The sequence below is a fragment of the Natator depressus genome, chromosome 2 (genome assembly GCF_965152275.1).
Source record: "Natator depressus isolate rNatDep1 chromosome 2, rNatDep2.hap1, whole genome shotgun sequence".
Lineage (NCBI taxonomy): Eukaryota > Metazoa > Chordata > Testudines > Cheloniidae > Natator > Natator depressus.
Genome location: NC_134235.1, coordinates 17,915,640 through 17,937,079, shown reverse-complemented (window position 1 = coordinate 17,937,079; position 21,440 = coordinate 17,915,640). Strand labels below are relative to the sequence as shown.

The window sequence follows — 21,440 nt, the reverse complement described above, 5'->3', positions numbered from 1 at the left end:
TAAATGCACTTGTGTCAAACAATGCATGTGGCAAAAGATAGTTATATACACTATAAACTTGCATAAGGTGTTTAGTTGGCTTAACAATCTATTGGCAAAATGTTTATCCAAATCAACTGAAGAACTATGGGAGCGAGGGAGGGGAGGATGCGTGTGTTGTGGGGTTGGAATGATGGGTGGGGGAGAGAAATGGGGAGAAGCACAAAGTAATATACATTGCCATTAAAAAACCTTACAAGTACCAAATACAGTCAACTACCAACACAGAACAACAACTTTATCTTTTTTTTAAAACCTGTAACTCCGAGAAGCTGCTCTAAAGGGCAAGACATTTGCTAAGCTGAACATGAGTGCCAAGGTATACAAATTGTGCTTTCCTGAACTTCAATATTTTCAACAAGGGTAATTCCATCCGAATAAGATGGCAAATGACCAAGAGCCTGATTCTGCTCCCTTAGATATCCAGGGACAAAACTCCTATTGATTTCAATAGAAATAGGTAGAAGCTGGCCCTAATAAGGCGCACACTACCCAAATAAATATTTGTGTTGATTGTTGACAATTTGTTATATTTAATACCTATTTAAGTTTACCAACTTTATTAAGAATACCTACACACATACTAATAAAATTCATTAATGGAGATTTTGTAAAGTACAGACCTCAAAAGGGTCAAAATTTCATGACACAGTTGCATTCTAGCCATTCATCTAGGTTCTTATATTGGTGCCCATTATCGCTGTATCCAAGTTCCTCCTAAGGGGCAAAAAATGGCAAATCTCCCCTTCTGGCCCCCCGCTGCTGACAAGATGCACAGTGTTTTCGTTTTCTGTACATTATTATTTAATACAGGAGAGTAAGAGTGATGGAGTAAGGTTACTAATGTTGTAAAACTTGGGCAAAAGGGTAGGTTTTGCATTTTAGTTCTGATGGCGAGGAAGTTAATGGTCGTTCTCATTCATGTGGTTATAATCTTGATCCAGGGTTCAGTCTCCTGCTGTAACAGGTCTCTTCTGGTCAACAGCTTTGCTGTTCCAGTGGAATGTACATATGGTAGCACAGAATGAGAAAAAGTCTCTCTCTCTCTCTCCCCTGCCCCCTACCTCCCCAGGAAGGCAGGATCAGTTCAGTAGGGAGCTTTGGGGGGTTGGGGGGAAATCAGGATGACATCCTTGAAATACATGGTTTCCAATGAGGTGTCAGGGGGGCAGAGTTGTACTTGTATTATGGAATAGGCAGGCATCACCTACTCTTTAAGTTCAATATGCAATGAACAGCAAAGCAAACTTTGTAAACATTATTTAATAGAATGGTTTAGATTCTCACAAAAGACCCAAATCACTTACCTTGCCCAGAATTATATATTGCTTTTACAGACTTTTTCACTTTCTGTAGTGCAGTTCTGTCTTGATCCAATGCCTGTAATAAAAGAAAGACTGTCAAAAAAGACCACCTCCGTTTAGCTTGTTATTGAATAGCATCAGCCAGTTTCATAATATTTCTTAGTAAACAGTGAATAATTTCAGGGTCTGGAAGCACTACAGATGCACTGTGCTCAGCCCTCTGGGAAGGTCTTAGGTCACTCAACCCCTTCAAGTCAATTAAAGAGCTGAATTAAACAGCTCTGAAGGGAGACTTATCCTACAGAGGTGAATGGTTGTGAGAGACCTAAAGGACAGCTATAAGTTGATTAAAGCTTTGTAAAAGAACTCTGTCAACTTGAAAGATAGTCAATTTAAAAAGGTAAATTAAAAGTCATTTAGGTATTACAGCCACCTGAGTTCCCTGCCAATTTCTATGGTTTTAGCCATTTCACTATTACTCACACAAACAAAACTGACTATTCAGAGGAAACAGTGAAATTGTCATTCAGTAATTTTGGAGGTTAGTTGTTGTGATATTAGGTACAACATTTTTAGATACAATTCTGACTTTTAAGGCTGACTGTGTTCCTCCTAAAAATAAATTGGATACAGAGCGATAAATTTAAAGAAAAAACAAAACTAAGAACCTGATTTTGTAAACACACACAAGTCCATTATTTAAATGGAAAGAAAAGGAGTACTTGTGGCACCTTAGCGACTAACACATTTATTAGACCATAAGCTTTCGTGGGCTACAGCCCACTTCATCAGATGCATAGAATGGAACATATAGTAAGAAGATATATATATATGTACACATACAGAGAAGGTGGAAGTTGCCATACAAACTGTAACAGGCTAATTAATTAAGATGAGCTATTATCTGCAGGAGAAAAAGCTTTTTTAGTGATAATCAAGATGGCCTATTTAGACAGTTGACAAGAAGGTGTGAGGATACTTAACTTAAGGAAATAGATTCAATATGTGTAATGACCCAGACACTCCCAGTCTCTATTCAAAGTTAATGGTATCGTAGTATCTAGTAATGAAGTGGGCTGTAGCCCATGAAAGCTTATGCTCTAATACATTTGTTAGTCTCTAGGGTGCCACAAGTACTCCTATTCTTTTTGGGGATACAGACTAACATGGCTGCTACTCTGAAACCAGTATTTAAGTTGAACAATCCATAAGAGTATTATTACTCAAGTAAATAACTGTTTTCAGGTTTGGTCCCTAGATTTGGAACACAGAAGCCTCTATAGACTGCAATACTTTCAAGGAACAAATCAGTCAATTTTTTTGACTAAACTCCTGGCCCAGTTGTTTTAACCTCGTAGAACTCCCCATGAACCCATTCAAAACCTATTGAAAAGAATGAAACAAGTTAATAAACCTTCAGAAAGAACTTTTGTGTGAAAGCTCCAAATTAAAATAAAGTCAAAGAAATAAAAAGCCAGCCTAGTTTGTGGAGTAAGAAATTTTAAAGTCCCACTAGAGCTTCTTAAGACATTCTAGGCCCATTCCCTTGTAAATTTAGGTATTGAACACACTAAGCACTTTACTACATATGTTTGCTTACATAACTCATCGTTCATAACTGAGAGAACAGATACACAATAGAAGTGTTTAAATTGATTATTTTGGACCACTAAAGACAAAGGGAACAACTTAATATCAATGACTATGGTGTTAGGTTTATATTTATAAATGTTCAGTTAATACCTTGCATTTTGGCAATGCACTTGGATTCAGATTGTTACCTAAAATGTAAGTGGCTCAATTTTGACAAAGCAAAATAGTTATAGTTAAAAGATATATAATACCAATAGTAAAAGAGAATATATAACAATATTTTATGGATTAGTATCCAATTCAGAGCACACTCTGTACTCGACTGAACAATAAATTATTAGCATTTCAAATATAGTTAATTTTTGACAAGTTCAAACCACAGAATCAGCAACACTATCTCTTTTTATACTGTTTTTTCTTTTCATTTCAATTATATCAGAACAATGGATACAAATATAATTTTACATAGACACAATCTTTTCTTTAGTTACAGTGAGGAATATTTTATGTTATCATGCCTAATATTAGGATGGAAACGAAAAATATTTAAAATTGTAAAACTGACAAATACCAACACTAAGAATGTTTTATTGTTGTACTTGGAAGATCTGATGATGGTATAAGGTGTGTAGTAGCTGACCTCTGCTGCCCCCTCAATGGCAACCAAAACTGCATTACTATTCCATACACCATAAACCACCTCAACAAGTACTTATCTTGAATGTCTATTTAAGCTCTAATTAGTTTCAACTAGGATGATGAGGGCTACTCAGAAAAGATAGTGTAATTCTTCACTTATCTAGCTGCTTTTTAGTTTAGCTTCGGAATTTCAGCATTAAAGGGTTTTGTTTTGTGTTGCAAAATACAACTGTTGATGTGTGAATTAGGAGATGTTTCAGTGATAAAGCTTGTGCAGAGATCTGATAATAATTAACCAAACAAGACACTCAGGAAGAAATTCAAAGCTCTAAGAAAACTTCTGTGTGTTCATGAAGGGAAGTTTAATTTGGAAATAGATAAAAGAAAATTTGACCTTCAGAGTGAAACCTAATAGAATCTTGTCTAGTTTTCAATTCATTGGAGTGGGTTTACATTATTAATGGAGTACCATCACTGAGCACAGCACATATAGATGATGACATCTCTGGCCTCAAGGAGTTTATGAGCTTAAATTAGACTGACAACGCAGGTCAGTTTTGTACATTTATACTTTAAAGTATTATCTCTATTTGAACAAATCCTGTCTAGTTCAAAATATATCAATTCAGGGCAGAATGTTTGTACAATGCTTTACACAGTGGGACCCGAATTTTAACTGAGGTTTCTGGGTGTTACAGCAACAATTATCATACCTTCCTCCATTTAATAATTTCAAAACAGAGGCACTTTTGTCCCCAAATATGTTAAACTCTTACATTTGATGTGTTAATACTTTATTACACTATATTTTGCTTCCAAGGAAGTTGTTATAAATAGCAGAGCGCAATTATGTTGCATCCAAGTTTCAAATTAATTTTTATTCGTAAGTATTGACTTTGGAAGGGGTTCAAATGGAAAGGAGCAGCTTTGTATTCCCCTACTAGTCCAAAGTATGTGTGTGCATATATATTAAAAAAAAAAATCATTCCAAGCAGATGTATTTAGATGTAAGCAGATGTAGCTATTTTACAGACAGAAAATTATTAAAATATTTTTATTCTATAAAATAGAAAGTTCAGAAATATAAAATTCCAACAAGAGCTTCACCTGGGTAGATTCATAAAAGCTGTATTCCCATAGTTGGAGATTAGTAATTTTATGGCATTCTGAGTGCTTCTGAAACGGGTGTGTAAAAATTTGTAGATTGTTGTATTTAAAGAACTACTGTAGGAGGTCAAATAGAAAACATTATAATCCTGAATATTACATTATAAGTCTATAATTTGGTACCCTGAAACTAAAGTTCAAACCAACAGATGCTCCCACATACAGTGTTATTAATCTAAAATGGATTTAAACTCATAATAAAATAATTACAGGCAAATGCAGTACTTAATTGCAACTGAACGAATAGAAATATTGAAACTACATCTAGATCTTGAAAATGGCATCTCAATCTCTTTGACAGATATTTAAGACCTTCTCTTAGGAGAAATAATGTATTAATTGAACTAAAACAAGTGTCATTGGTACACTGTTTCTGTGGATTAACCAATGTTAATTTGGCACATTTTATGCATTTTTCCATGCAAAACTTCTATCTTTCAGGGTCCACCTGAATTTTATATGTGCATAGCACTTTAGCAAGTGGATACATTTTACACTAACTGATATTGATTCTTCTGAAGGATAAATGATCTCTACTGCTCCCTTTTTTTTTAAACCACTATCTTGTGTGAGATCACTTTTGTTGTCTTTCAGGAGAACACTGCCGGACGACAAATAATCAGAGCTGTGAGAAAAGCAACTTGTCCCATCAAATGAGGGGAGAAGACTCAAACCAACCACCTTTTACTACAGATTATTATTAATCCTATGGCAAAAAACTGTTACGATTTAGATTGCTTGGTGGTATGTCACCCCTTTGCAGAATGTGCAGTTAAGCAAATATCGAACTACTGAAAACAAGGAAATGCACAATTAAGGCTGTTCATGCAACCTACACAATTCTGCACAGAAAAGATTAATACTGCACCCTGAAGGTATGCATGCACCTCTTCTCCTTCCTCATAGACACAAGAGGGTGTAAAATACAGATCGCCTCGTATAACAATCAAAGCTCTGTAATACCCCTCAAAGTAATCCATAGATGTCACAAATACCCTTGTACAAAACAGAACTACCTACTGCCTCCACCGTTCAGTACAGATACATCTGATCCAGATCACACTCACTTTACCTGGAGTGCATGCAGATAATAAATGTTTAGACTGCTCTCATATACACAGCTCACTACTACAATACCCTTTGCAATAAAACCCTTTGTACCCTGTTAATTATAAAATGTATATGGGGCTTCTATTTTGGAAGGTTTATTAATTTCATTTTCCAGGGTTTATTTTTAGCAATTTTCATGTTCTGTGGGGGGCGGGGGAGCTGTCTCTCTCTTTGATACTGTAATGCGAAGATATTTTTTCAGGTACTTACCGAAATTCTTGCCTAAATAGGATCTACTTTATTTTTTGTTATATGGCATTATATGTATAAAAATGACTTACATGTGAGCTTAACTTTTTTCTCCTTGTTACTGAACCCATGGTTTAGTGTTTTGTGTGTTTGTCCCTTGTGCACTTTAACGTAGTAAGAGCATTTATATTAAAGCGGACTAGAAAGTATAATGTACTAAAATCTCATTTTGTGGGCAAGTTAGTGATAGAAAGGTAAGGAAGATGTCACTTGATTTATAAAAATCTACAGAATCATAATTTCAATGGTGTTCTCCTCTGTGGCCTCGCAGGGGGGACTCGCCCCGCCCCAGCTCCAGGACCAACAGTTGTTGGAAATGTTGAGAATAGAACATCATCAGAAATGGGTCAAGATGGGTATAATTTGAAAGCTCTTTCTGCCGCAAACACAATGGTGCCAAACATTAAAAAAACTAGTACAGTATATAAATATATATTTGAGAAAATGTTTAAAAATTATCATTTTTTCAATTATACTTTAACATTGCATACATAAAAGAAGACACTCATCTTTGGTAATGCTAGGAAAGTTAGCCTTTACATGTGGGACTGAAAACATTTATTCAAAATCATCGTCTGTGTCCTCTCGGAGCACCATTCCTAGACAATGTTGTCAACACTAATCCTTGTCCATGCCACACTCGCACTTCTCTGTACAAGGAAGGCTGCCGGCCAAACATCTGGAAGGTTCTGAGCATTTGGTCATTGCACATGAGCATTTGATTTGGAGAAGGATTGATTCAGGAATGCATGGTATTTCAGATAACTAGTGTGATAAGTCCCTTCTCCAAGACCCATCCATGCCCGATCGGTGAGTGTAGTTTTGGACGCGCTCAATTATCCTGGAGCCATTCCATTACTTAATAATTTGCCCTCTAGACAGCAGGTATAAATATACCCCTTGTCAGTGGCAATTTTTCTCTGCCTGCTTCTCAGGAAACATCCCCCAATGTAGCTCTTCAAGTATCACAAAGATGGTCTTCAAATGGCAAACTCAGTATGTGTGCATTTATAAACTCATCAGTGACTTTCTCAGCCATTCCTAACATCTTCAGAGCAAGGAGCGTGTCTCTGGATGCTGAATCAAATGCCTTCCAATAAGATAAATTACATTAGTCTTTTCAGTCAACCTTCCAGTAGTGTCACATACTGAAAGGACATGCAACCTGGCAACGAACTGGCTTTTAATGTTCCGAGTGACAGGAACACATCTCTGAGGGATATACTGTGATTCTGTTCACCAGCAGCAGGCACAAAAACAGAATTGTGCAGAAGTACTGGATAGCATCTCACAGACAGCACTATAACGTGTGTGTGTCTTGTGCAAAAATCCAGAGTTTAGCAGTACCTTTCTCTGTGGTATTGATGGCATGCCAGGTAATTTTAGTGTCAGCCTTCTCATGGGAACTACATGGAAACTCCACTGAACAGTGTAAAGCACCAGCTTCATTATGCCATGCAATAAATTTTTTTGAGTAATTCTTCGCATGCTGGAGTATTTTTCCTGCAAGGTATGCCGTAAACTTGCCCTTCATGTGAGTATGAGACAGTTGCTTCTTCACTGCAACGTTGGAGATGTTCACGGAGTCAATGATTTTGTATTGCACACATGCAATACCATGGAATCTTTTCTTTCTGGTAATGTTTTTAATTGGTTTATCTGCATACATGTCGAACACGGGGTGAACTTCATTACTGGTTCAGTATTCTCTCTGTAGCCTCATAATGAAGTGTCAGCCAAATCTCGGCAGATGTTAACAGTTTCTGGTTTGCCGAGAGCTTGTACCTCAGTCATACCATCTACGATTGCTACACCAGAAGGCCTGTGCTAGCAAAAGGTACCAGTCACATTGTCAGTAGATGCTGGCTTAGGAAGACCATGCAAGTTGTGCGTTAGTATGCTTTTTGCCCAGAACATATACACCGTTCCCTCTCATTCAAACATCAATTGTGCTACCATGGAGAACTTGTACTTTCCCAAAGTCTCATGTAAATCAGTATCATGCTGAGATCTGGACATGACCAGGAGATGAGCAAAGAATGACCTGTTAGCGATTAGCTCTGTAATAGTCCCTGCCATCTTCATTCTCTCCTCTTTGTATTTGAGCACAACTTTAGTCTATTCTTCTTGATTGGAGCTTATAGACTGATGGAGCCTTGGATAATACAAGTCATGAACCTGAGTATCCATTCAACTGGTATCTTTAACTATCTCATCACTGAAGATGCCTTTCATCATGATATTAATGAGCTCCAATCTGTCATATGCAAATCGTTTGCCAGTGAAAGTAAGCTCATCCTGTAGCTTTGAAATTGACCCTTCTGGCATTTAACAACACCTAATGAACCTAGATCAGGGGTTCTCACAACAAATTTTTTGGTGGCCTCAGAGTGCGACCCTGAACCATTCACTGTGTATCCAGCCCTCCCCTCACCCACTGCAAAGAGAGAATCCATCTCCCTGAAGTCTTCACTTCCTGGTATTCAAACGTTTCTATTGCCATTACTTCCCCCCTCCTATCAGCCAACTCAAAAACAGTGCCTGCAGCAAAGGACAACTATGTTACAGTGGAATGGTGTTCCTAGTCACTTTTTGGAGTAGTTGGAGGGTGGAGTTTGTGGCATGGCTGGTGAGAAAAAAAATCATAAACAAGGTTTGTGTTTCAAAATATTGAAAGTTTTATATTTTAGAGAAAAATCTTAAGAATGCTGTCCAATAGATAAACCCCAGCTATAAGAAACAGTGAGTTTTTAATAGATTCCAAAGCCAGAAGGAACCATTATAATCATCTAGTCTGACCTCCTGTATAAAACAGGCCTGAGAACTTCCCCAAAATAATTCCTATTTCATATTTTTAGAAAAACATTCAATCTTGATTTTAAAATAGTCAGTGATGGAGAATCTACCACAACCCTTGGTAAGTGGCACTAATGGTTAATTTCTCTCACTGTTAAAAATTTACACCTTATTTCCATTCTGAATTTGTTTAGCTTCAACTTCCAGCCAGTGGATCGTGTTATACCAGTTTCTGGTAGATTGAAGAGCCCAATATCAAATATTTGTTCCCTGTGTAGGTACTTATAGACTGTAATCAAACTACCTCTTAATTCCTCTGTTTTAAGCTAAATAGATTGAGTTTCTCAAATCTACAACTATAAGGCATATTTCTAATCTTTTAATCATACTCATGGCTCTTCTCAGAACCCTCTCCAATTTGTCAACATCATTCTTGAATTGTGACTACCAGTAGTGGACAGAGTATTCGAGCAATGGTTGCATCAGTGCCATATACATAGATAAAATAATATCTGTACTCCTTTTCTACTCAAGATTCCCGTGTTTATGCAGCCTTGGACTGCATTAGATTACACCTTTTGGCCAAAGTGTTGCATTGTGAGCTCATGTTCATCTGTTTCAACACCATGACCCCAAAATCTTTTTCAGAGTCACTGATTCTTCCCCAACCATGTAAGGATGGCTATATTTTTTGTTTCTAGATGTACATATTTATATTTACCCATATTAAAACCCATATTGTTTGCTTACAACAGCTTACCAAATGATCCAGATCACTCCTTATCAGTGATGTGTCCTCTTCATTATTTGCCACTCCCCCAATGTTTGGGTCATCTGAAAACTTTATCAGTAATTATTTTGTTTTCTTCGAGGTCATTAATGTCAAATAGTACAGGAACAAGAACTGATCTCTATGAGACCCCACTGGAAACACATCTGTTTGATGATGATTCTCTGTTTACAATTACATTTTGAGACCTATCAGTTAGCCAGCTATTAATACATTTAATGTATGCAATGTTAATCTTCCTTTTTTTTAAATCAAAATGTCATCCTGTATGACGTCAGCTGCCTTACAGAAATCTAAGTACATTACATCAACACTATTAACTTTGTCAACCTAACTTGTAATCTCATTAAAAAAAAAAAAAAAAGGTATCAAGTTAGTTTGACAGGATCTATTTTTGATAAACCCATGCTGATTAGCATTAACTATATTACCCTCCTTTAATTCTTTATTTAGTGCCTTATCAGACACTCCATTATCTTGTCCAAGATTGCTGTCAGACCTATAATTATCCAGGCCACCCCTTTTTAAATATTGGCACAATATTAGCTTTCTTTCAGGCTTCTGGGAGTGTTCATTGCTCAAAGATTTGTTGAAAATCAACACTGACAGTCTAGCGAGCTCCTCAGCCAGCTCTTTTAAAACTTTTGGATACAAGTTATCCAGACCAGCGGATTTGAAAATGTCTAGTTTGAGTAGCTACCGTTTAATATCCTAAACAGATACTAGTTGAATGGAAAGAGTGTTATCACGTGATATGACACCATCTGTTTTTTTCCCCCAAATAGAGAACAGAAATATTTCTTAAACACTTCTGTCTTTTCTGCATCATTATTTATAATTCTACCATTCCCATTTATTAATGAACCAATACCATTGTTAAGCTTCCTTTTGTGCCTAACATACTTCAAAAACTCTTTATTGTCAGAGCTTGTATTGTTTCTATTCCATATTCACATATTCCAGTAAGCCATGAACCCTTCCATTTCCCTATTAATGTTCTTCTAATATTTATTAATTGGTTTACGTATTGTCACTGCAGCAATTATTCACTCAGCCAAATCAGAGCAAACTATCACAGCTCTTGAATATAAATCTCTGATATGCTCCTGATATGCTCCCAATCTGCTCATATACGTTGTATGAGGTGTACACCAGGAATAAGGCCCATTTCATTTCCACCTGAGTAAACCATGATAATGTGCAGTAGGTCACAACCTCTTAAATCACCAGTTAGACACTGTAGAATCAGCAATACTTGATGCTAATGCAAGCCACCTGTCCCTACCCAAATTAGTCTGTAGTCAGCAATACCGATGTTAAGATGTGCTCCTTGATTTCTCACAAACTTCAGCAACCTTGTAATCCCAAAACTGACCAGAATCCACACGTTGGCAACCCTGGTAGCACATGTATTCATTTCTCTGAGCGGTCAAGGTACCTGCAATGTCAGTTCCAAACCTCCACACTGTGTGTCCTGGGAAACACCACCTTAATCTGCCCCCAGATCAAGAAGTAGGCATTTGTCCCTCTCCCACCGATCCCAAGAATTACTAAAATACAGATTTTCTTAACCAACCAATCCAATTTTTGCCTATCACCTGAGCTAATTTCTCATCTTCACTGCAGACACAACCCCTGTTCCTGTCCCCTGGTCCCGACCCCCTCTCTGCACCCACAAAATCCTCTGCCTCCAGTTCCTTCCCACCCAGTATAACCAAAATGTTGGTTAAATTGGCTGCTGACTAGTCTGGTGTTCATAAATTAAATGTTATATTATAACAGAGGCAACTTGTAGCAAGCAACATGAGTTATTAAATCTTTACTGCACAGCTGTACAAAGGTTCAGACTAGAAACATCAGTGGTGGAGTATTCACTGGGGAAATGCTGTCGGCACATTCCCTCAAACTACACTGGCAAGCTTAAAGTGGCTATATAGAAACTCTCTCACTATTTTTTTTATTGGCGTATGCGTAGTGTAATCCTTCCAGACTGCGCATCTATATAAGTGAAGTGAACATGTTCTTAAATACTGTCCACAATTGCGGTTCCCCAAAGATTTAAGTGGTGCTATGCATTACTTTGGGTAAAACTTGACTTGCTGCAGCCCCAAAACCTCTTCCCTTATTCTCCCATTCTTCTGCCCCCTAACACACCCTCTTTCTCCTCCCAGGAAGCATTCATATGTCTAATTTTTCCCTCAAATGCTTTGATTACAATGCTACAAAATAAAATTGTCATCCATTACTCACAAATTGTAGCAACCCCCAGACACTCGGTCCAAAACTCTTTTTATCTTAGGTGGGGACTTGTGACAAACTTATCCTTAGTTATGTTAACTGAAGGATGAATTCACAGCAATCAAACTCAATGAGGTCTGTGACCCATCTACTCATTAATACCGCTCAGTTTAACAGCACTAGGTAACAAGGAAACTGGGTTTGGCAGGTGGGTGGGGAGGGATGTAACTCAGGAACTCCTCAGTCAAAAAGAAAAGGAGTACTTGTGGCACCTTAGAGACTAACCAATTTATTTGAGCATGAGCTTTCGTGAGCTACAGCTCACTTCATCGGATGCATACTGTGGAAACTGCAGAAGACATTATATACACAGAGACCATGAAACAATACCTCCTCCCACCCCACTCTCCTGCTGGTAATAGCTTAGCTAAAGTGATCATCAAGTTGGGCCATTTCCAGCACAAATCCAGGTTTTCCCACGCTCCGCCCCCCCCCCCACACACACACAAACTCACTCTCCTGCTGGTAATAGCCCATCAAAAGTGACCACTCTCTTCACAATGTGTATGATAATCAAGGTGGGCCATTTCCAGCACAAATCCAGGTTCTCTCACCCCCTCACCCCCCTCCAAAAACCACACACACAAACTCACTCTCCTGCTGGTAATAGCCTATCCAAAGTGACCACTCTCCTTACAACGTGCATGAAAATCAAGGTGGGCCATTTCCAGCACAAATACAGGTTTTCTCACCCCCCCCCTTCCCAAAAAACACACACACAAACTCACTCTTAGTCAAATGACCCCCATATTTGAATAATTAATGCTACCCTGCACTAAATATCAGTCTCATTTTGGGCCACGCACTACCTAAGTTAAAATTTGACAGACAGACAGACTACTTTGAACGGCCTCACATTAATAATTTCATCTCTAGCTCGTGTGCAAAAAACCTCCCAAAACAAAACTATCAACTTTCTGAAAAATGGGAGAGAGAGGGGTTATATCTCTATAACCACTAGCTTGAATGACCCCAAATAGATCAGTAAGCCTACCCTACAGTCTCCTGTGAACCACCAAATTTAAAAGGAATCTAAGCATGTCAAATTTTAGAGAATATAGAAAGGTCAACTTTTAAACAGAAGTCATGATGCTACTGCAGTGACCCTGCCACCCCATGCAAAGGAGAAAAGAGGAGGTGATAATATAAGAGGTGATAACAAGAGAAGAAGTTGAATTTTCTGTAGTTATGAAAAACAGATGAGACAACAGTAACCTTTCCTGTCTTCTTTACTATTTTCTTTTAAAAATACATTCTTGCACACACATTTTTCCCCTTCTTCAGTCATACTTTGACTGACACTACTTCCCTTACCTAAGAAACACCCAGACATTAAAATATGTGAAGAATTCCCTGCCATTGAGATGTACAAATAAAAAAATTACTTTCAAAAACACACCATTAAACAGCAATTTCACTCAAATCTCATCAGCAACACTTTGCCATCATTAACTGCATACAGCTCCCACCATAAAGAGAACACTATGGGAATGCTAACAGAAATAAAAAGTGATACATGTATTAATAAAATAAAAACTAATACCATGTGTTATGTAACTTTTCTTGCTCTAGGAATGTAGGAATTACCATACTGGATGATACAAAGGCCCTCTCTAGTCCATCCTGTCACTGATAGTGGCCAGTATCAAATACATTGGAGAAAGGTGCATGTAGCCCTGTAGTGGGCAATTATGGAATAGGCTGCCTGTAGGAGAAATTTCTTCTTACTCTCATGAGATAGTGGTTTGTTCGTGTCCTGAAGCATAAGTGTTTATACCACTTAAGGAAGGTTTAAAAGAAGTTATCCTACCTAATATATGATTGCATATGCTCCCATAAATGTGTCTAATTTTTTAATTTTAATTTTAACAAGATTTTGGACTAAATGGTATCTTGTGGCAATGACTTCCACTGGTTGATTATACATTGTGTAAAAAGTAGGGCTGTCAATTAATCACAGTTAACTCATGCAATTAACTCAAAATGAATTAACTCTATTAAAAAAATTAATCATGATTAATTGCAGTTTTAATTGCACTATTAAACAAAAATAGACTACTAATTTAAATTTATTGTAAATATTTCCTGATTTTTTTCTACATTTTCAAAATATACTGATTTCAGTTACAACACAGAATACAAAGTGTACAGTGCTCACTTTATAGTATTATTTTTATGACAAATATTTGCTCTGTAAAAAAGATAAACAAAAGAAATAGTATTTTTCAATTCACCTCATACAAGTACTGTAGTGCAATCTCTTTATCATGAAAGTGAAACTTATAAATGTAGAATTATTTTTTTACATAACTGCACTCAAAAACAAAACAATGTAAAATTTTAGAGCCTACAAGTCCACTCATTCCTACTTCTTGTATTTTGCCAGATATGCTAAACATTCATATTCCCCTTCATCCTTCGACTTGCACTACTGTGCAAATATTTGTAATAACAAATATTACTATAAAGTGAGCACTCTACACTTTGTATTCTGCGTTGTAACTGAAATCAATATATTTGAAAATGTAGAAAAACATCCAAAAATATTTATAATTAATTTACACTGGTATTCTATTATTGTTTAACAGTGTGATTAAAACTTTAATTAATCATGATTTATTTTTTTTAATCTTGCAATTAATCGCGATTAATTTTTTTAAGTCGTTTGACAGCCCTAGGAAAAATATTTCCTTTTACCAGTTTGAAATTGGCTGCCTTTCAATTTAACTGATTGTCTCCTTGTTGTAATATTACAAGTAGATAACAGGAGTGCCTGAGTTACCTTTTCTATGCTATTCATCATTCTGTATACCTTTGCTAGGTTTTCAGCTGTATGTCTCTTCTCTAAACGAAATAGTGAAATGCTAGCTCCTTTTAAGTCTATGATAGAAATGGTATAGTCTAAAATGGAGCTAGGGCTCCACCCAGAATCTTTTCAATGTCTTAATATGAAAGTCTTTACATGGCTCTAATATTTTTGTTATTTCTCTAAAAACCCCTCTGTTTCTGATACGACTCTTGAGATACTCCAGGTGGGGTTACACAATTTATTTACTTAATGCATAGTATTCCTAGTATTATCTAAAATAGTTATGTATATAATATATTTCATTTTTTGAGATTGTGCATGCTAGTTTTCTCCCCGCAATAACTCCCCGCCCTCCGGCAAAAAAAAATAGCAGGAGGAAAGCAGGATTGGATTTGGGAAAAAGTCATGGGCAAGTGAAAATAAAAAGTGATTATTCAAACAGTTTTATAACCTTTCGTGCAAAGCAGAACCTAGAATAAATATATATAAGAACATAAGAATGGCCCTACTGGGTCAGACCAAGGATCCATCTAGCCCAGTATCCTGTCTCCCGACAGTGGCCAGTGCCAAGTGCCCCAGGGGGAATGAACAGAACAGTTAATCCTCAAGTGACCCATAAGTGAATATTAGCATGATTGTGCTGTCCTCTTGGCTCCTTACACTGCACTCACTTCAATGCAATATGTATTTTCTGGCCTCATATATTACACAGTACTGCAGATGGGATCTAACAAGTGCCTTTATTGTAACAATACCTCCTTTTTGTATCACCTTAGTTAAAACCCAATATATTCTTAGCATCTTTTCAGTTCCATTCAGTACTTTTCACACATTGTTTTCCTTTAAGTTTAATTACATTACACATTTCTATATCTAACTGCATTTCTATTGCTGGAACAATTATTCAGACTGTTCTAATGTGTTTTTTTTAATTTGATTACTGTATTTTTCTTCCCCCATGCCTTCCCTGTTTACTCTGTCTCCAATTTAACTATCACCTGCAAACCTATAAAGCTAGTTTTCAATATGCTCACAAAACGCATTTAATACCAACCACAATACTGAAAATGTGCAATGCACTTTTAAGTTCTGAGCAAAGACTTACTATCCCTATTTTACACACTGAGAATCTGAGCCACCCAATAAGTGACGAGCAGAGGTTTGATTGGACTCTGCACCAAGCTCAATTCAAGTGTATAGCATGTATCAAAGAGCTGAATATTCATTCTCAAGGTACCAACTGAATTTTTTCCAACTGGACAAAGTTGATCCTTGGCAAGCCTCTCTCATTACTACAGTTCTACTTCTCTATTAATTATTGTGGCTCTTTCTACTTCAAGATTCTTACTTTAGATCTCATGCAGAAGCAAGTCAAAGGATTTCTACAGTGGAAAAATAAAGTATGCTATTGCAAGTTCATGCTGCAGGCCAGAGTACGGGGAGAGTTGTTTAAGGAACATCATTCAAAAGTGTTTGCTTTTTCCGCCCCCCCATACTCTGTAGCCTAGCAATAGGTACTACATAAATAAAAATTATAGACTGAGTATCTGCCACATCTCACAACAGTAACACAAATCCTTAAAAGAATCGCAGAAAGCAGTTAAGCATACCATCCTATGCCTGTACCAGTGCTGGATATATTAAATCCATCTGCATTTTTCCAGGTGTTCTTCAACCACATCTTTTAAGATATTTCTAAGGTTTCCCCCACAACAGATGTTAAATTTAATAGTTTGTAATTTTCATATTTGTTTCTTGACCTTGCCTCCCTCGGTTTTCCTTAAAACAATGTTTCCCAAGCTTCTGGAAAGGTGACACCAACTACATTTTGTCTTTTTTTTTTTTTTTTTTTTTTTGCAACACACCATTACATATATGCACTCTCTTGGCAGCACAGCCCTAATCCTAGCTTGGTTCAAGGGGGCGGAAGGGAGTGGAGAGCAAGCCCACCCTGAACTCACCCCACAGCAGTGGCTCCCTACTCTGGGCATCGCAACCAGGAGCAGAGGGTCTCTGCACCCATCAGATGTGACCTAGACAAAGGGGTTGCCAGGTCAAATTTAAGTGAGCGGCATTACAACCTGGCACAAACCTCTGAGAGGAACCTGAGTGGTGCTGCAACCCCATGCATCAATTTGCAATGCCCAGAGCGGGAAGTTTGGCTCAGTCCCATGGGACATGAGCCACCACTGCAGGATGAGTGTGGGGTGGGCTCACTCTCCAACCCCCTCCGGGGTCTCCCAGGCCAAGAGAATTACATGATTGCCTAAGGTACCATGACCCACCTAGAACCCGCCTGTGATCCAGTGTGAGGTCAGACACACTATTTGGGAAACACTGGCTTAAAAAACATTGTCTGATACTTTCTAATCTTCCAGATCTCTCATAGTCTAGTGATAATTTAAGATTCTCCACTGCAAGTTCAATGGTTTCCTTGCTCAGTTTCATTAAATATGTGTTGATTTAGGTTACCTTGACCCTGTACTTGGTGCACTAAGTTCTTATTTTTGCACTCATGTACAATACCCAACTACTAGTCAATCATCCCAAGAAAACAGACTCCTGACTTCAATTTCCACCATAACTCTCTGAAGATAAAGAAAAAAAGGAAAGAACTATTTAGAATAATAGAAGATTAGGGTTGGAAGAGACCTCAGGAGGTCATCTAGTCCAACCCCCTGCTCAAAGCAGGACCAATCCCCAACTAAATCATCCCAGCTAGGGCTTTGTCAAGCTGAGCCTTAAAAACCTCTAAGGATGGAGATTCCACCACCTCCCTAGGTAACCCATTCCAGTGCTTCACCACCCTCCGAGTGAAATAACTTTTCCTAACATCCAACCTAGACCTCCCACGCTGCAACTTGAGACCATTGCTCCTTGTTCTGTCATCTGCCACCACTGAGAACAACCTAGCTCCATCCTCTTTGGAACCCCCCTTCAGGTAGTTGAAGGGTGCTATCAAATCCCCCTCACCTCTTCTCTTCTGCAGACTAAATAAGCCCAGTTCCCTCAGCTTCTCCTCATAAACCATGTGCCCCAGCCCACTAATCATTTTCGTTTCCCTCTGCTGGACTCTTTCCAGTCTGTCCACATCCTTTCTGTAATGGGGGGCCCAAAACTGGATGCAGTACTCCAGATCTGGCCTCACCAGTACCGAATAGAGGGGAATAATCACTTCCCTCTATCTGCTGGTAATGCTCCTACTAATCCAGCCCAATATGACGATAGCCTTCTTGGCAACAAGGGCACACTGTTGACCCATAGCCAGCTTCTCATCCACTGTAATCCCCAGGTCCTTTTCTGCAGAACTGATGCTTAGCCAGTCAGTCCCCAGCCTGTAGCAGTGCATGGGATTCTTCCATCCTAAGTGCAGGACTCTGCACTTGTCCTTGTTGAACCTCATCAGATTTCTTTTGGCCCAATCCTCTAATTTGTCTAGGTCACCCTGGACACTATCCCTACCCTCCAGCATATCTACCTCTTCCCGCAGCTGACTGTCATCCGCAAACTTGCTGAGGGTGCAGTCCATTCCATCATCCAGATCATTAATGAAGATGTTGAACAAAACCGGCCCCAGGACCCAACCCTGAGGCACTCCGCTTGATACCAGCTGCCAGCTAGACATGGAGCTATTGATCACTACCCGCTGAGCCCAACGATCTAGCCAGCTTTCTATCCACCCTATAGTCCCTTCATCCAATCCATACTTCTTTAACTTGCTGGCAAGAATACTGTGGGAAACCATATCAAAAGCTTTGCTAAAGTCAAGGTATATCACATTCATTGCTTTCCCCATATCCACAGAGCCAGTTATCTCATCACAGAAGGCAATCACTTTGTTCACGCATGACTTGCCCTTGCTGAATCCATGTTGACTGTTCCTGATCACCTTCCTCTCCTCCAACTGCTTCAAAATAGATTCCTTGAGGACCTTCTCCATGATTTTTCCAGGGACAGAGGTGAGGCTGCCCCTTCTGTAGTTCCCCAGATTCTTCTTCTTCCCTTTTTAAAAGATGGGCACTATATTTGCCTTTTTCCAATCATCCTGGACCTCCCCTGATTGCCACAAGTTTTCAAAAATAAAGGCCAATGGCTCTGCAATCACATCAGCCAACTCCCTCAGCACCCTTGGATCCGGCCCCACGGACTTATGCATGTCCAGCTTTTCTAAATAGTCCTTAACCTGTTCTTTCACCACTGAGGGCTGCTCACCTCCTCCCCATGCTGTGCCGGCAAGTGCAGCAGTCTGGGAGCTGACCTTGTCTGTGAAGACTTAGGCAAAAAAAAGCATTGAATACTTCAGCTTTTTCCACATCATCTTTCACTAGGTTGCCTCCCCCATTCAGTAAGGGTCCCACACTTTCCCTGACCTTCTTCTTGTTGCTAACATACCTGTAGAAACCCTTGTTGTTACTCTTCACATCCCTTGCTAGCTGCAACTTGAATTGTGCTTTGGCCTTCCTGATTACACCAAAGCACAACTGGAATTGCAGCAAGCAAGGGATGTGAAGGGCAAGAAAGGTTTACAGCATTACTTAGCTACAAAGGTTTCTGATTGACCTTTTACAGTAGATTTTTACAGTTTACTAGAATTAATTTTCTTTGTCCTATTACCAATAGCATATAAAATACTTCCTGCTTTCCTCCCCACTTATGATTTTACATGCATTATTGAGTTCCACTTTATCTTTTTTTTAGTTCACTTCACATTCCTTCAGAGTCTATTTAGGTTAAGGCCCTGCCTACAGGCTCATTAGCATTTCAAACTTGATATTAAAATCACTTGATTTTAAGTTCTCCCCAGTTTCAAATGTATCATTTAGGTTGGATATTAGGCAAAACTTTTTCACTAGGAGGGTGGTGAAGCACTGGAATGCGTTACCCAGGGAGGTGGTGGAATCTCCTTCCTTTGAGGTTTTTAAGGTCAGGCTTAACAAAGCCCTGGCTGGGATGATTTAGTTGGGGATTGGTCCTGCTTTGAGCAGGGGGTTGGACTAGATGACCTCCTAAGGCCCCTTCCAACCCTGATATTCTATGAGTCTATGATTCATACCTGGTTTATTCCATTTATTAGGTACAGCATTGACTGACATGGTTATATTATACAACATAAAGCATCAATCCAGCGCTACATTCATGATCATCATTCCTTCATTCTCCCAGTAACTAATTAGGCAGTTAAACCTCACTGACCACTACAATCACTGACCAATCTTTTCACAGACCTCTTAAAACATTTCTTGGCCTACATTCTCAGTCTGTTCAAGGGTCTAAAGCAACACCCAAACATTACTTTTAAACTGTTTGTCCTATCAAACGGTCATATATAATTTCTCACCTTTTATCTACGTTATATAATCATTTTTCTGACTGCTTTTCCCTAGCTTCTGTGTATAATCTGTATCCTGATGATTTATATTTCCCACTCTGATGTCTTAAAGTAATGACAGACACTTAATTTAAAACAACACATTTTTAATCATTACAAACTTAAGAGTTTTACTTCTCCTCTTGTTGCAAATTTGTTCTGGATTTTCTAATGTGGAAAACAGTAACAACAAAATTATTAAAAATACAGTTTCCAATGGTGAATAATGTAAATGTTAATTACTTTTTCCTAAAAACAAAATATGTTAGCATCACTGATGGTAGTCCAGTGAATTCTTCCAGCAGCAAACACCACAAGAATCTATTACAGATTCCTTGATTTAGGTCTCAGACATATACACAAACCAGTGTATGCCTAGCATCTGCTATCGTAATATGTGAACATAGCACAACAGCCTTTACAATATTTAATATATGAAGCACCAGAGGAATGATGAACACAAATAAAATACACCTCCTACAAGTTGGAATAAATACCAGAAAACAAACTTTAAAGGCTAAATGCTGAAAAGTGACAGCTGAATTACACAACATGTTGAGCTGCAAACCTGAAGTTACAGGTCTGATTGATTGGTGTGGGGGAGGGGGTGAGAAAGATGCAGATAAGATTTTGAGGGAAAAGGTATTGTTTTGTTGCTAGGATTTTTTTGCAAACCTCTTTCCTTTTTTTGCAAACCCCTTTCCTTTTTCCCCACAGCAATCCATAGCTTCAGTTCCAGTGATCTTACATTTCACCCTCCCAGGTTTCAACTCCTTTCCTCCATATAAGTGAACAGTTTAGTGATAAGTAAATTAAATTGGATAGTTGACAATTAGCTAATTTTTTGTACACCTTACATAAAAGTTTGCCTTTAACAGGGATTTAAAATGTGTGAAGGATTAATGGCTTTGCAAATCAGCTTAGAAAGTGTGTTCCAAACATAACAGTCAGTACAGAGGAACACATGGAAATAGTTGTGGGAGAACTGAACAAATCAGGTGTTGAGACCGGCATCACTGGCAGATCAGAAAAGAAAAAAGTTGTGGGGAGTGGAAGGCGAAGACACACAAATGAAGACTAATCCAGTTTTCAAGTTTAAACTTTCAAATATAATTTCAACTAAAAAGGTCTAATTCAGGAATAAAAAGTTACCATTTCAATTTGATTTTAAAAGTATATGCTTTCCTTAATTCTGATACTGAAGGAAGAATATAGTACATAATGTAGCACTTACTAGTTTTGCACATTAAGCATTTTTATGCTATACCTCAGATATGT

At 38.1% G+C, this 21,440-nt stretch overlaps 1 protein-coding gene across 3 annotated transcripts in view; it reads right to left on the bottom strand.

Moving 5' to 3' along the window:
* The window catches only part of ASAP1 (ArfGAP with SH3 domain, ankyrin repeat and PH domain 1), a 370,981-nt gene that overhangs the window by 182,949 nt on the left and 166,592 nt on the right, over window positions 1-21,440 (bottom strand). For all 3 annotated transcript variants that reach the window (XM_074943850.1, XM_074943849.1, XM_074943852.1), the window contains one exon: window positions 1,347-1,419. In XM_074943850.1, coding sequence (XP_074799951.1) covers window positions 1,347-1,419 — 73 coding nt within the window. The remainder of the gene's footprint in view (window positions 1-1,346; window positions 1,420-21,440) is intronic.